Here is a 16,584-nt window from a genome sequence, read left to right as displayed (position 1 = left end):
TTTCGCTCTCTCTTGCTTGTTGTACCTTGCCTCTCTCCTATTTTCTCTTTCCATCTCTGCCGTGCTCTCACTCTCCCTGTCTCCCTAATCCTCTGTCTCATCTTCCTTATCTTCATAACTCTTCTCCATCTCTCTTTCTCTCTCCTTTCTCTTTTTTAGTTTGGACCCTCTAGCTCGCACTGGCAGTACCTCATAAATCATTGCTCTTCACTGTGAAGGGTATTGGAGGTGTGTGAGTTTCTCTGTGTGTGTGTGTGTGTGTGTGTGTGCGTGTGTGTGTGTTTGTGTGTGTGTGTGTGTGTGTGTGTGTGTGTGTGTGTGTGTGTGTGTGTGTGTGTGTGTGTGTGTGTGTGTGTGTGTCTGTGTCTGTGTCTGTGTGTCTCTGTGTGTGTGTATTCCACTTTGGAAATTCTCCAATTTTCCAAAGACCCACGCTGTTGAGCATTACACCCTAGGTGGAAATCAGATATGAGGTCTTGGTGTACAAGCTTGTAAACACTTGGGATACACTTCCCAATTCCAACACAACCTGACAAGCTTTTCACTGGTTCAGTAGGAACTCCTGGCAGATGATTAGTAAAGTCGAGTCTCTCCATAAATGTCCAAATCTGTCCATGTACAATATAGCATTTTCCCCTGGTGCTTTCAGCTTGTATCTTGTAAGCTTAGTTGTCAAATAGTCTGTAAATCATCAACCAAGAACTAATCTGCTTGGTAGATTTTCCATCAGGCCAGTGAGCGAGTTGGGAGTTGGGAGCGCTTAAGGTCTTTCTGAAGTGGTTGCTGGTGGCAGAATATGAACCCAGACATCTGTCCAGGCAGTCAAGCTAAACTACACTTTTAATGAGTACATCTGCCCCACCATTACATGAAATTACCTAAGTCCACAGTGTGTCTATGCCAGAGGAACAAACTGCCCAGAGGGACACCTTTGTGGGATTTGTGAATTCAATTTAGATAATGTTTTTTAATACAGAGTTTTGACCAGCATGCACCAATACTATCTATAGGTTATTGTCTGTTAGTAGGTGGTTGACTGAGATGCAGGAATGACAGGCATCTGGGATATTTGACCTGTTGACACAGTGTTTTGCTTTATGAGTACATAATTTAAAAAAGAAAGAAAAAATTCTCTTCTCAGTGTAAACTGATGCATCATAAACCTAGCATATGTGGCTTTGGCAGTATACAATACATGGGAAGAAAATGGAATCTCTTTGTTAGCCTACTAAAAGATGCACATACAAGTTATTCTGTTCTTCACTAAGGTATACTTCACAAATACAGCACATTATATCAAAATATGTGTGAGGGTAAGGCATCCCAAATATTTTTACCCACACAACACTGTTGCTTGCTACATGTTTCTGGTCATCTGGGCTGAGAGATTATTGTTAAGAGTTCACATGCTTTAAAACCAGTTTGGTGACAATGTTTTTAAGAGTAGCAGAGAGTGAATAACTGTGATTGTTGTACGATTTCCTTGTAAAGGGCATGAGGTAAACACCTTATGAGGTTAAAAAAATACTTGAGGCGCATACAACAACACTCCTAATAACTATTATACAACATTACAATGGTCATACCTTCCATAATACTATGTTGACATAATCCACATGTCAATTGTCATGATAAAGATCATGCTAAAGCAAATCACAAGATGTTCCACAAGATTTCTTGTTTGTCTCAGAGAACAAGGTTGTTAGAGAATGATCCTATTTTTTGCTTCCTTCGACTTGCTTTGTGCATACACGGAACTAGGCCAATTTACTGCCTGATGAAAATTGGATTATTTCAAAATGTGCTTGGATGTAGGTAACGACATTTAACAATGTGTAGATATTTTGAATTTCGTTGGGTAAACCGCCACCCGCCCAAATTGAATTGAAATATTATTTTTTTGTCACGTCGTCCGCCCGATCTGCAGTTTAACCGCGGAGTCCGCCGCTGCGACCGCCAACCGCGCATCTCTACACCATGGGTGGCAAAACATGGCCCCAAGTACTCTCAGATTCAAGCACCGGCTAGCCGATTGAAATTTCTGCAATTCTTACTTCAAAACCTCAAAAACCAAAATCAATAAGAAGTGATGTAGATTTCACCACAAAACCATTTTCATTGGTCTTATGTGCTTGCCAACCTCACTACCTCAGTTAAGCTTCCCATAAGGAAGTTTCCCTAACGGCATTGAACTGTGAACAAAGTATTTTATATATTTGTGATAGCCAAATGTGTAAATAGTTAATCTAACTGTTGCTCCAGTGAATTGAAACGATTTGAATGAGGAGAAATAGCAACTAAACCAAGGGCCAAGGCCACTGCATAGTAGCCAAGGGTCAAGGAAAACAGCGAACTGAATGTTCTGGTTAGCAAGGTTGTTATATAAGTGGTCACCAAGGACATGATAAGAAACAACTTTGCCTGAGAAAAGTTAACTCGGCAGATTCATGGCACAGCATGCAAACTGTGTTATGTTTACTCTGTTAAGTAAACATAGGCTACTCATGTCGCACAAGCATGCTGACAAAATTCAATTTGAGAGGATCACATTTTGAAATTCATCAACATTGAGCTTTCAATGCTTTATTTTTGACGTGAAACCAAAATTGCGTTCAAGAAAAGAGTCATATGTTAAAAGGACTTTTAGACTTCGTGAACCACTAAGAAAGAAAGTCTGCCTGGCTGCATGAGGACGTGACACCGACGTGTTTATGCATTCCAATCACATTGCATCAGACCCAAACATGGCTACGTCATGTAATTTCTCCAACGGGATTGGTGTGATAACAAGTAGCGCCCACCTTTCCCCCCATGTGACATGTCGGCTGTATAAAACCCTTTCGCGGCAAGCACGCGTCACAGCCCTAGTTTTTTTTAGAGGGAAAATGTATCGTCTTCGTTCAAAGTCTTTTACCGGAATCGCTCTCAATACCTTTTTCGCCCCTGTGCCGCTTGAAGAAATTTATTTTAGAAGACAATATAGTAAAAACTGGTCTTCTATTGGCTGATTTTTGTTAATAACGGTTTAAATAAGAACGAAAATGCCAAGATCCAAGAAGAAGAGCAAAAGAGGTAACGTGAAGGGAGTTCACCATTCCAGTAATGGCCGGTTGTTTTGGCCTGTGGATTTCACTAAAGCGATTATAGGAATTGTAGTTCTTTGTGGTATGCTACTGCATGTATGCCTCTGAATGTTAAATTGGAAAAGACTACAATACTTACAATATGTCTCCCTTTGTCGTAAACCACACCAGCTCCTAGCTAGCTTGTTTTGGCCTACATTAGCTAGCCGGTTAGCTGCACGCTAGTTTACCGTGGACAAAAGGATTTCATAGGTGACGTTTCTGTGTAGCTAGCTAGATTATCATCTGTAAATTATCAACATGGAGCTACCTTGTCATGCGTTTTTCGGGTAATTAGTGTGTTGTCAGGCGGTGACAATGATTACGTGCTGCAGGTGAGCGCTCATGTCAGTTCTGTACGTGCAGCAAGAAGTGGGCAACGTTAGCAAAGTTGGCCAGCTATTTTATAGCGTGGCCTAGATGGCAGGCTAGCCAACATTTAGAAGAACTGTCACGATTTTATCGAAATGTCAGTCTGGTGTGTAATCGTGATCGTATGCTCCTATGATTTGGATCACTATTCGTGTGCTTGGCAGTCGCATGCTGAGTAGCGATTATTTTGATGGCTAACTCCAAACAACGCTTACATAATCCGCAGGGGTGAGCATTGAACCACTTGCGCCTCATTGCAGTCGCGTGTATTGTCAAGTTGCACTTATTCAAAACAAAAGGAGACATCTGAGTTGTTAGAAAAAAAGTGTAATTTTGTCTGTTTATTCGTTTTAATGCCGGCTGAAAAATGACACGTGCCACGTGAACAGCTGTACAGAGCTCATAGCGCTGGATTGCCACGTGAGCGTCGTGCTGTTTATGGTCTGAAAAGTCTGCCATCCACTTTTTACAGACATGATTAGAGCGTCTTCTCAAACACGTAACCGGTCTCTTGCATGCGCATTATTTTGGATGGCGGGCAGCTGCATGATGCACCAACTGGGCGGGGACGTTATGTAAAAAGGTGTGTTTGGTTTGTGTGGTCAGCGAGGTGTCACGGTGCCCTAGACACTCCATTTTCACCTCACAGAGTTTATCTTTTAGGCGAATTGATAAGACTGGTCCAGAGACTTGGCGGTGTTGAACAGGGGGAGTACAGTCATCCCTACATACACTGGCTTGTGTAAGGAATGACACGCTAAGTAGTATTTGTCAATTGATCGATGTATTTTCATTAATCATTTATTTTACTTATTACATCAGGCTGTAAACCTTGGAAGTGGCGATGGGCATGTGACACTGTTTTTGTGTTTGATGGACTGTGTGTGTGTTTTGACAGGGGGCCAACCTGGGCAGCCTTTCAGCGATGAAGATGCCTCCATCGAGACGCTCAGCCACTGTAGCAGCTACAGCGACTCAGTCAGCGTGGCAGACGAAGGTTTGTGTGTGTGTGTGTGTGTGTGTGTGTGTTTGAGAACGAGCATGCGTAAACAGGCTTGGGTGAACAGGCTGCTTATCTATCCCCAAACAGTTGATTGGCAAAGCAAGCTACACTTTGCTTTTTGCAGGCGCGCCCTTCCATGGAACCACGTCTGTAATGCCCTATTATGACTGTTTAGCTTTTCTCCCTTAGTGGTTGGTAGGATCTGTAGTTAAAGTTTAAATTTAAACTGGGCAGCAGTAATGCATTGGTAATTCAAGTTCAATATTATTATCATTGTAAGTTATATGAGCTATACACAAGACAATATGTTAATTCCTTGTGCTATTTGTTGGAAACTAATATAATTTGATGATGATAATACAAATATATGTATTTTATAAGTATTGTTTTGCTGTCCTCTGCAGCAGGGGAATCTGGGGAAGACTCTGCTCAGGATGACTTCCAGTTCAAGCTGAAGGTTTACATCGACAGCACCGTGGACAAGAGGTGAGCCAGCCTGATTCTTAGAGGAGTTTAGGTGTTAAATACACACACACACACACACACACACACACACACACACACACACACACACACACACACACACACACACACTGTGTGTTGGGAGGTGATTGCTGTCTCATTAGTGCAAGAAGACATGCTCTAGTGTCTTTCTATTGTAATATGATCCACCGATATGGTAACAATGACATGAATGCTATTGTGGCATGAAGTTGCATCAATTATTAAGCGATACAGCTAGGTGAGATGAAGACAACATCTGTAGGGTATGTTGTTGTTGTGCTGCACCATTTAATAAATACGTTTTTACTCTATTCACCCTTCAGCGCAAAGACGAGGCAGGGGGCGCTTGACAGTTTGAAGACTGCTATGGCAACCAAGATTCTGTACGAGTTCATCTCGGAGCAGAGGATGACCATCACAGACAGCATCGAGCGCAGCTTAAAGAAAGGTGTGTTTGTTGTCCTGATCTGTGCCCCCCCCCCCCCCCCCAATTGTTTTGTATCGTCTCCCTCCCTCCCTTTCCTGCTTATGTGGCCTCTTCCACATATTACATACTGTGAGTGTAAGTTTCCCTAGTAGTAGTACTATCAGTGTTATTAATATGGTAGTCAGTATTATTATAGCCATTAATAATGTACCATTTCACAGCACTATTGTCTCTCTGGGAGTTGTTTGTTGGTTTTTTGTAAGTTGGGTAGGGCAGGTTGCTCATGCACTGTGGTTCTCTTCCCCAGGGAAGGGAGAGGAACAGCGGGCGGCAGCCTCCCTGGCCTGCCTGCTCTGCATACAGCTGGGCTCGGGCCTCGAGAGCGAGGAGGTCTTCAAGACCCTCAAGCCCATCTTCAGGACCGTCCTTTTCGACGCCTCGGCAAACATCCAAGCCAGACAGGCGGTGAGAATTTTCTTTTAGAAATCTTTGTGTTGTCACATTCAAAAGTGGTGAAAAGTGATTAACATTCATGGTATTACTCAGAACTGGTTCAGGCAATATTATGTGGTGGTAATTACAGTGAGGTTTTATTTTTTTTAAATAAATGCAGAACTTCACAAGACTTCACAAGTTCACAAGTATTGTGTTTTGTTGTAGTGTGCTACGAGTTTGGGCCTGTGCACGCTGGTGGCAGAAGACGATATCTTGGTAAGCATGGAATTTTCCAAGAGCTCTTGTGTTGTGTCTATTTTTAGCCTGTGTCTGTGTGTCCCTTACGTTCCATAAATGATTGCTTAATATAGATAAACATTGTGACTTCGGTGTGTGTGTAGGGGGTAGGGGTGTGTGCAACAGTGTGTGTGTGTTTGTTGCTGGGGTAATTTTCCGTCTTATTAAATATAAAAAACTCGTAAATCACTATCCACAACCCTTTCCTTTGACTCACTGCAAGGCTTAACGATCTTCCCTGTCTTTTTCTGACACCCCCCCCCACTCCCTGGCTCTCTCACCGTAGGACGTGTGTGGTACCATGGAGCTCTTTGAGAGCCTGTTCACACGCTCGTACACGCGGGCGGACGGCAGCCGGCCCTCGCTGAGCCCCCAGACCACGCAGCTGCACACCAACGCCCTGCTCTCCTGGGCTCTGCTGCTCACTATCTGCAGCGGGAACCAGATCCGCACCGTCCTGCACAAGTGAGTCCCCACCGAGCCCACAGCGCTGCTGGGAGAAAAGGGGTCTCGCTATATATATACAGCAAAGGAGGGGAGGGGGGAGGGAGCACCATTTGCACTATTATTTTATTTAATGTCTATTTCACTGGTGCAGGTGCATATAATTGTATGTATCCTAGCCTCAAGCACATTTAGTAAGAATATGCATTATTGTTAACTGTGTATTATGTTCTTAGAAAAATGCTGAGTATTAAGTACATGAGCACTTTTAGTAGTAAGGATTGTCTAAAATTGATTGATCTGGATATAAGGCCTCCTTCCTAGCACAGCCCTAGGATCCCTAGTGGCAAGGCACTTGAGTCCAAAAAGACTTTAGGTTCAATCTGAATAGGGTAATGACAAATTGGAACATGAGAAGGCAATGCCCCTGGGGAGAATCCCACAAAAAAGCTTCTGAATAAATATTAGTTTGTTCTTTGCAATCCTTTTGACACTCTCTGTGGCACTCTAAAGCTTGAATTGATTGAATTAAGTTCTTCTTAATTTTCCGAATCCCTGTCCTCCCCTCCTTACATTAGGTAATGTAATGTACCATCATGTATTCTATTCTGATGTCTATTGAATGGCTTCCCCCTCAGGCACCTGCCCAAGCTCCCGGGGCTGCTGGAGAGTGATGATGTAAACATGAGGATTGCCGCAGGAGAGACCATCGCCCTGCTGTTCGAGCTGGCCAGGGATGTGGAGCCTGTAAGTTTCCCTCTAGGCGGTCTATTGTCGCGTGTTTACAATGGGGTAGGATGTCCTGTGTTGATTCCTGATGGGGAAATGTATGTTAGGCCCTAACATAGACATACAAGCCAACATGTATCTTAATGAGCACATAGAAAGTAATAAATAATCAGCAAATCAGCCTGCCAGAAAAATAAGGATGCCACTTTGGACCTTGGTGTAAATGTACTCTCTGCAGTTGTGTATAGTTATACAGGAAATGGAGTTGCATCAGTTTACTGGACATTTACAGTTTGCATGTTAATGCATGTCTGCATTCAAATCATGGCAATTTATTATTTATGGAGAACGTATTGGTTATGCTGGCTATGTGATCATTTATCTCAGTGCCTGCTGTGGTAATTCTGCAAGGAGTCTTTACTAAATGGTGCTTTAACAATAACCGCTTGACCTTGAGTACCTGTTGTGATGCGTGTGTCTGCTGTTCCAGGACTTTGACGATGAGGACTGGGAGAGTCTGTGTGAGAAACTGAGCGCTCTGGCCACTGACTGCAACAAGCACCGGGCCAAGACTGACAAAAGGAAGCAGCGCTCCGTCTTCCGGGATGTCCTTAAGGCCGTGGAGGTGAGTGGGGAAGAAGGACCGTGTGACATGGGGCCACTGTGGTGCTGGAGGTTACACGTTCCCTGTTTTGTTTTTTTAAATGACCAGCATTATCTGTGAAGTTGCATTTGTTTCTTGAAACGCGCCTTTCTGATGGGCCTTTTTGCATAATGTCTTGAGATGGGAGAGACTATGGATTTGACTGTTTGGAGGTTTTCTGTCATTTCTGATGAGATTCAGTTGCCCCAGCGCAATGAAAGCTCTAGAAGTTATATACCTGGAGATGTGAAAGAAAGCAAGATGACTGGCTCCGAACAGTTTGGTATACAGATAGATTTTACATTTACATTCACATTTAGTCATTTAGCAGACACTTTTGTCCAACGCGACGTACAAGGGAGAGAACATTCAAGCTATGAGCAATACAGACCTAGTGTAACAATAAATACTATTTAACATAAGAGATAGAAAAAAAGTGCAGGAATGTATCTGCAAGTTAAGTACTAGAAGAAGTGCAAGTTAGGAAGGGAAGAGTTGGGTCTTCAAGAGCTTCTTAAAGGTAGAGGGACGCCCCTGCTCTGGTAGATCTGGAAAGTCCAACACTCAACTCCATGAGCAATGCACCAAACAGCGAGGGTTGCACGCTAACAAATTTACATGTGTGATTTTAACAGCATGTGGATCTGCTCCTCAAAAGAAGGAGAAGATGGTGTGATCCTGTAGCTAGTTTTGTGGAGACTCTTTTCAAGCAACTGGAATACAGAGAAACGGGCAGCTTTAATTACCCTGTGAGAAACTGTGGATAAAAGAATGCTGTAGCCAGCCAGATGTCCGGGGGTGTCGTTGCTTGTGAGCGGCTCGCGCTTGCTTTATGCTTCAATCATCTCTGAAAGTCTCCTATGTGATTTTCTTTCCCTGTGCGCTTACAGAGGCGAGCTGGATGGCAGCCATGATGTTCTTAAGCAATTAATTCTATTCCTTTATTTCCTTGCTCCGCTGAGACCGTTAAAGAGGAGGGATATTAGTACAAGTCAAACAGATCAGTGTCTCTTTCTCCCAGCGTAGGAGGCATTGTTAATTAAGAGTTTTAATTAAGTGACTCCCAGGCTGCTGAGGGTGTCTCTGGTTCAGGCTATGTAGATGTTGTATGACTGAGCAGATGCCACGTTCTGATTTGGATCCTCTTGCGTTTTGGGGCGTTTCCAGGAGGGAGACTTCCAGTCGGAGACCATCCGTTTCGGCACCGAGCGCATGACCATCGACAGCTGGGTGAGGAAGAGGATGTATGATTCCTTCCGGGAGTTTGTGGGCTCTGGAATGAACTACCATCTGCAGGTATGTAACACACACACACACACACACACACACACACACACACACACACACAGAGTGATAATCATAATGCTATCTGGGGATAGACTGGCAGCTCAATCTCAGGATCCTCACTCCTGTTTATTTTTTAATTTTATTATTTCGCAGAGTAACGAGTTCATAAGGGACGTGTTTCAGCTGGGACCACCAATGCTAATCGATTCCGCCACACTCAAGGCAATGAAGACCTCTCGACTGGAAAGGGTGAGTCATGCTTATCTGTAAACTTTGCTTCTTGTTGCTTGACTTTGGGTGTGTGTGTGCTGAATACATCAACTCACTTTTCCTTTTGCTTCCCTCCGGCGCCTCAGCATCTGTACAACGCTGCCGCGTTCAAAGCACGGACCAAGGCCAGGAACAAGTTTCGGGACAAACGGGTGGATGTGGGAGAATTTTAAAAATAGTTTTTTTTCTTTCTTTTTGTTTTTTGGGCTCTTTTTTTACATACTATAACCCTATAGTTCTTGCTCTATTGTATGGTAGTACTAACGACCTTGGTGTATATTTTTAATTTATCAAGTTATTTAAATAAGCACTTGGTGCATACAGTTAATTGTTTTGTTTTTTCGGTCCACCCATCATGTAATGCTATGTATTCCTGGATAACTACTACTGTCCAGTTCTGTGAGATTGTTGTGTATAATGTCCTAGTATGGTAAGGAAGAACATTGCCACTAATAAATATATAATGTTACACAATGATTGTGTGCTGTACTTGGTATTTTGAGTTTTCTTTACAGATACAGAAGTTGCACTGTGGCAGTTTTGATAGTGTGTGATTGTGCCTTTTCTTTTTATGGTCGTGGATACTTCATTACTGGCAGGAACATCACGACTCCTCTCCTTGGCTGTGATGACTGCTGCTTCCTAGAACCCTAAAGGCTTGTTCTGTTCTCAGAGTCTCTTACCGTTGCCTTGGTGACCACTTTCATTCTGACTGTGACTGTGCCATTTTCCTCCAGTTTTTACAGTGCTGCTTTCCTCGCAATGCAAAACGCTGTGCTGCACTTTTGCCATTGCGGGCAGGGCTTTCTTGTGATGGCAGTCATTAGGTTCATTAGGTTCAACTTTATTGTCATTGCATAGACTACAAGTACTGAGACAACGAAATGCAGAAAATGTATTCAATGGTAGTGTAGTTTCTCCTCAGCTCTACACATAAGCAGATACGTCTGAACACCAGTCGGAGGGAAAAAGTGCAACCTCTGACTGGGCAAAGCCTGAGTGAGGTGTGGTCTACGTGTGGGGCCAGCTTACACACATCCCCCCCCAGTTGTAGAGGATCTTGTGCTTGTAGGCCTGAATTACAGTACTTGGTTTTCCTACTGTCAACATCCTTGAGATGCTAGTATACAACACTGAAAAGATCAGGGAAGTTCTGTGCCAATAGAAACATGTTTGTGCAGACAGTACATGCCAACACAAATGGCTTTGATTTAACAGACCAAAGCACTGCATGAGGAACCACAGCATCAGAACTATAATGAGCATCGTAATTACCACAAGACAAGACTCGGACAGATCCTGTCCTCAAGTCTGTGAAAAGTGTGTGAAAGCATCATGGTAACAATGGCGTAGTTCACGTGAAAACAAGATGGTAAATTATGACTTCCAATGTTGCATGTCAACAACAGGAAGTTATTTCTGGAAAATGCAGAGTGATCACGCAATAACAGCAGTTGCACCCCGCAACATACAAGCAACCCGAACTGCTAACCACTTCTTAATTTACCCCTAGGACTATTTGTTGTTGGCAGTACAAAAGCACAAACATAACTAACCTTGTGGTTAGTAACTTTTAATGTTGGGATATAAGTAAAACAGAAAAACAACTTGCTTGATGCTGCACATTCATTTCAGTTACATAGAAATATAATTCTATTGTTACATTTCTACTTTTTAAGCATTATGTTTATCGCAGCTTTCAAATGGCTCCCTCACATCTGACGAAGCAGATAACCTGTAAAGGTGTTAACATTGTAAACCTTGCTGGCTGCATGGAAGAAATCTTTGGGGAGTCTCATGTACACCTTGTCTCCAACCTTCAGCTTCAGGACCACTGAGTTGGAGGCATAGTCCTCATTATCACCCTGGCCCTGCCATTCCCAAACCGTCAACACTTTATCAGTATTCTTCATCAGATGGACACCGATGTTTTTCCCCTTCACCCAGCTGTAGGTAGTGAAGGTAAAGAAGTAGGCTCCTCCCACTGGAGCAGTGAAGATACCTGTACAATAACAAAACAGTTGGCTGAACTGACTTGAGATTAAAGAGATTAAAGATTGTATCGAAACATGTGATCCATAGTCATGCTTAACCAATAACCAGAGCCCCGCAAAATTGTTTTTACAACTCCTTTAGTTTTGCTTTAAAGTATGCACACTTAAGTATCCACACTGCCACAATAAAACATACCTGTTTTTGAACTATAGGCATCTCCAATATTGGTGATCACTTTGTCATAAATTATTGTGGTATCAATGCTGTTGGGTCCGATAGAATTAAAGCCATCAGACCTGTCACTTGTTTGAGGTTGAAGAGCCGCAGTGAAGGCCACGAACCCTGAGCTCATAAACAGAGAAACACACAGGTCACAGGGATCAGAAACTCATCTTGTGTGTTAAAACTATGAGTAGTGTTTGACATTCTTGTGAAAAAACGACGATGTGGCTTACCTCCGTCTGTTTCCACACAGCTTGCCATTGCCGTCAGTGGATCTCCAGTGACCAGCATTATTGGTGCAACCAGGAGCAGTATCAGACCTGCCATTATTAAGAGCTTTCTAGAGGTTGGAAACAGGGTATGAGTGTCCCTCTAACTGAGTTAGTTTTATACTCAGGGTAAGGAGTCGTTGGGGACGATGATGACACTCTGAAGCTAAAAAACACGTCAGCTCTGTTCTGACATTCAGATGGTCCTGCAAGATTACAGTAAGTTCATTGTGCAAGATTTGTGACCACTGGAAACTGAAAAAGTGTGTGTGTACCGACTACCGAGATAAGAAATGTTTTTCATCACAGCAAATTTTGTTTAAGTTACCAATAATCAATCAATTCTATTTAGCCATGAATACAACTGTTCATCAAGTCTCCCATTAAGTTAATATACAAATAATCGCACATACAGTATGTCAGTCAGTCAGGTCATTCATGTGAAATTTACAGTTCAGAAAATCAACTCCTCTTTCTGTCTTGTGTGCTGGAATTAAGAGCTCACAGATGTCAAGATTACAGTGGCCAATATGTCTACTTCCAGTGCTGAATGCACCACAGGGAAGAGGGACTGCTTCGATTTTTATCACTTTTTCTCTTTGTTGTTTGTCATATCTTTTATATTTGTTTGCTGTTTAGAATTATTCTCACTTATATCATGTTTGCTGTTTGTCATTGAGGGGGTGTAGGGAGAATCATTACCTCCAGCTTAATATTGGCATCCAACTTGGCTCAGCATTATTGTCCTGAACTACAGTAGATCTAAACTAAAAGCTAATTAGGCAAAGCATGTGGCTTACGTCCCTGCCTTGACGTTTCACTTGTCGATTCAGAAGATTGTAGGCTTCCCTATACATGGGTTTCTTGTACAAACATTGAAGGCTGCGCGCGCAAATCCGCGGCAGAAAGCCATCTACCCTTATACAAATGAATACAGAAAGCCCAGTTTAAATGTATTGTTTATTACTTATTTAGCCTACCGATCCCTATTCGGTTGCCATGAATGCTTGCACACACCCTCAACATATTCCCAAACGTAACCTTGTACATTGTTGAGCCTTTTTCTATATTTGATTTGATTTGATATTTTATTTTTCCTGGCAAACGGATGCTTCCTCCTAGGTATACTGAACATCTTACCAACTCTGTTAGAGCAGTTCACCACACAACAACTCCCTGTCATGTTGCCTTCCTCCACAGCTTTCTCATCCACTTCAACGTTATCTTGCTTCTTTCTGCTGCGAGATTGCGCACGCAACCAGTGATGACGTAGCCGAGAAACCCATGTATTGTAAGGCAGAACTCCCTCTGAGAATGTCGATGTTCTGGATTTAACCATTCACAGTGTTTGGCCAGGGGGTCAAAAGTTAGCGGCTTCACCTCACCTTCTTAACCTGGACTGCTTGTTTTCACAGAAACCCCCTTGCATTGGGTGCTATTAGGCACCCCAGAGCCTGGTCACAGTTTAACTAATTGCCACATGTCGCATTCCTTAATCAGCCTAACCCCCCATTTGTCACAGAGAGAACCTGAAGAGGTTTGGGATTTCCAAGTAATGCAAATGAATATGAATGTAACATATTCATGTTTCGTCTTGAATTTATCCTTGTGATGTGGGCAGTAGTCTGATCATGGTTTTATTGGAATCTAAAGAGCTTGCTAAAGCGTGGTATTTGGTTAGCCTTTTGTAACCTCTGCCTGGGCATACCCAGATGACCAGGGAGGGTTGGTGGGGGTAGAATGTTATCTGAGGGCATCGAGGACAGTTGGTGTCCTTAAGGGATTGGCTGGTGGCAAATGCATAGCAATGGGTCTTGAGGTACAACACCACTTCAGTGTTTTTGGGGGGTTCTCTTTGGTCTTAAGTCTTTTCTCTCTTCTTCTTCTGGTCTTTCTGTTTGTCTCTGTTTCACCATTTCCCTCACCCATTCATTTCAAGTTTGATTGTCCATCTCATGAATTCAGGTTAATTTGGTCATTTTAGGGGAATTTGGTCTACTTGGCTTCGAACCTGTGTATTCGCTTGCTATTATTTACAGTTGTACTTATTAATTTGGGTTGTATATTGCATTCAGTTGGACTGACACTTGTAACATTTAAGTTTACCATTTATTGTATCAATAAACTGTTTATTCATTAACCATTCATATTACTCTTTGTGTGCCATGCCATTACGTTAATTTAGATCTCACAATTGGCGTATATACTATTTGCTAATTTAATATGTAAAAATATATTCCGCAATACTTATCACTCTAACGCTTTCCACTGTCCCATAATTTTAAGACACGCACAAACCTTCCAGCCTGGTGTTTTCAGTCGTTAGTAACATTATGGCTGTCCTTACACGATCTTAAGCAATATGGCATGAGTCAGAGTGAGGTTGGCAAAAGATACCCCTACGGAAATGATTTAGCTCCTTTTCACATAGCATAAAACAGACATTTCAAATGTATCACTATATTTTCTTGATATAAATGCTTAGTTATTAACATTTGACATCCAAATGTGTTAAAGCAATAGGACCCTCATGTTCATGGGGGCGGCATTGTGCCACAGGTAATCACAGCTGTAGTGATATGCTTTTCCAACCCCATAAACACAAACCTATATTGCTTTTCTACAACAGTTCTACTACAGATAAAAAAAATTGAAGAATTGTGTTTTCTATCGTTTATTTCAATTTTGTTTATCCATCCCCCCAGGCTAGGCTTTCAGCAGGGGGATCACAAGTGATGAGGAGTCAGAGTGGCGTTGTGCCAGGAGATCCCCAGTCATGAAATTATTCTACCTACATTCTTGTGTTGCCTAAGTTGGGGATGTGACCCACTAATGTGACCGATCCCCACAGTAACGCTGATAGAATCCCCAGGCACAAGAATTCTGACTCTGGCACAAATTTAACAAAACCTTGAGGCCTTTTTAACACAGAATTTCATCAAACCCATGTTTGGTGCTTTAAAACATGGTTAAATGCCTTATAACAAATATAGAAGCATAAAACATCAATACAAGTGTAAGGAGGAAATGGCTCTTTGAAGTGGAAAATCACAGATGGCATTATTCTCCTGTTAATTAATTCATTTGGTGGGACTGGGTGTTGTTTTATGGTGCCCTGTTGGGCTGGTGTTGTGTTGATCTTCCCAGCCCCCTGCAGAGACTCTTATCTCAAATCTCTGTTCCTGTTTGTCTCTGTGTAAATTGCTGAGGTCAAACTAGGAACAGGACAATGAGGATGAGAGGGTCAAACGCAATGTGATATTAGAAAGTGATTTCTGCATGATGTTTGGACTCATTTTAATGGTCTCAATCTGAGTGGGAAAATGGTCTCAGTTCTACAGCTGTATATATTAAGGAAAACATAGGTAACAGAGACTTGATCCTTTTGGCCTCTGTGAGAGGGCGAAGATGCCCCTGAATAGAGGGGGAGGGAATTCCCTCCATTTGGTTGTTAATGTGTGAATCTCATCTTGAGAAACATCCTGTTAAGGGGGGTTATCATTAGGTTTAGATGCAGGACGAAAATGGGTATTTAAGGGTAAGACAGACAAAGCTCTTGGAGTCTTCTGTCTTCAGATCTCCCTCACATCCGTGTGAGTTAGTCATTTCGCAGCAGCCAGGTATGTTCATGTTTCTGGAAGTGTTTTTATGTTTCATGTAGACTTAACATCCTTCAATTTAGATATATTCCTTGGTAGTTAGACTGGTTTATTCACGTAGGATTGTTTTATAACTATTACTGGTAACTTGCTTCTTGTTAAAATAAACTTGGTAAATTCTGACCTACGCTGCCTTCTTCTGAAATCATTAACTGATGTTATGATATAGTGTCCCGCTAATACTAACTAGGGTTAAGTTGCAGACACCAGCATCAAGCTGGGTGTTCCTGGCTATAATCACCTGAGCTAAGACATGCCATAGTGAACTGTTAATGTATAATATAGAGATAGGTAGGTGATCAGCCTCTGTACTGCGTGTGCGTGTTTTAAACTAGGAACGGGCAGCAGTCTGGCGTTCTGTCCCTGAATCACGTGACGCCATCAAGCTGAAAATATACCTTTAGCAGCATTATGAGACCTCTGTGGTTAGCTCAGACTAGATGCATATTATGACGGTGGATTTGTCCAAAAGGGAATCGGCCGGCCGAGGCAAGTCCTTCAATGACGCTATTACTGTGTGGAACACGGTTATTAGAAAGTAAGAGAAGGAATTCAAATACAGATGATGAGTGCATAGGGTTGGAGACCAGCTCACGATTTAATATAAATATATACAGTTTAAGAGAGGAACTTAGACTGGGTTCCCAAAAAAGTAGAGTCAGATCTCAGAGATAATGGAGTCAGATTAAATACGAGCATTAAATGTGAGGTTTAATGAATATTACTTTTCCAGCAAAACGCCGACAGCACCGTCCACTCAAAGCCTTCCAGATTAATACACGCATTTCAGACGGCCTTTCCCTCTTTGGTTAGGTATATAAAATTAACGTCTTACAATGGTGAGCCCGAGGTGATTACGTCATCAAAAGGCAACGTGGCCGGCGTGCTATACGTCCAATCCCATCT

The 16,584-nt window shown here is 42.4% G+C and overlaps 1 protein-coding gene across 1 annotated transcript; it reads left to right on the top strand.

Annotated features, from left to right (window-relative positions):
* Positions 1–2,873: 2,873 nt before the first annotated feature.
* ifrd1 (interferon-related developmental regulator 1) lies at positions 2,874–10,010 on the top strand. Its single transcript, XM_080851130.1, has 12 exons — positions 2,874–3,072; positions 4,393–4,491; positions 4,902–4,983; positions 5,325–5,449; positions 5,736–5,893; positions 6,089–6,139; positions 6,447–6,625; positions 7,243–7,351; positions 7,824–7,958; positions 9,144–9,272; positions 9,417–9,512; positions 9,620–10,010. The coding sequence occupies exons 1-12, from the start codon at positions 3,042–3,044 to the stop codon at positions 9,704–9,706; spliced, it is 1,281 nt and encodes a 426-aa protein (XP_080707256.1). The 5' UTR covers positions 2,874–3,041; the 3' UTR covers positions 9,707–10,010.
* Positions 10,011–16,584: the final 6,574 nt, after the last annotated feature.

The sequence above is a fragment of the Sprattus sprattus genome, assembly GCF_963457725.1.
Source record: "Sprattus sprattus genome assembly, chromosome: 14".
Classification (NCBI taxonomy): domain Eukaryota; kingdom Metazoa; phylum Chordata; class Actinopteri; order Clupeiformes; family Clupeidae; genus Sprattus; species Sprattus sprattus.
Note: the sequence above shows the minus strand (reverse complement) of the source record. Positions and strands in the feature narration are given on the sequence as shown.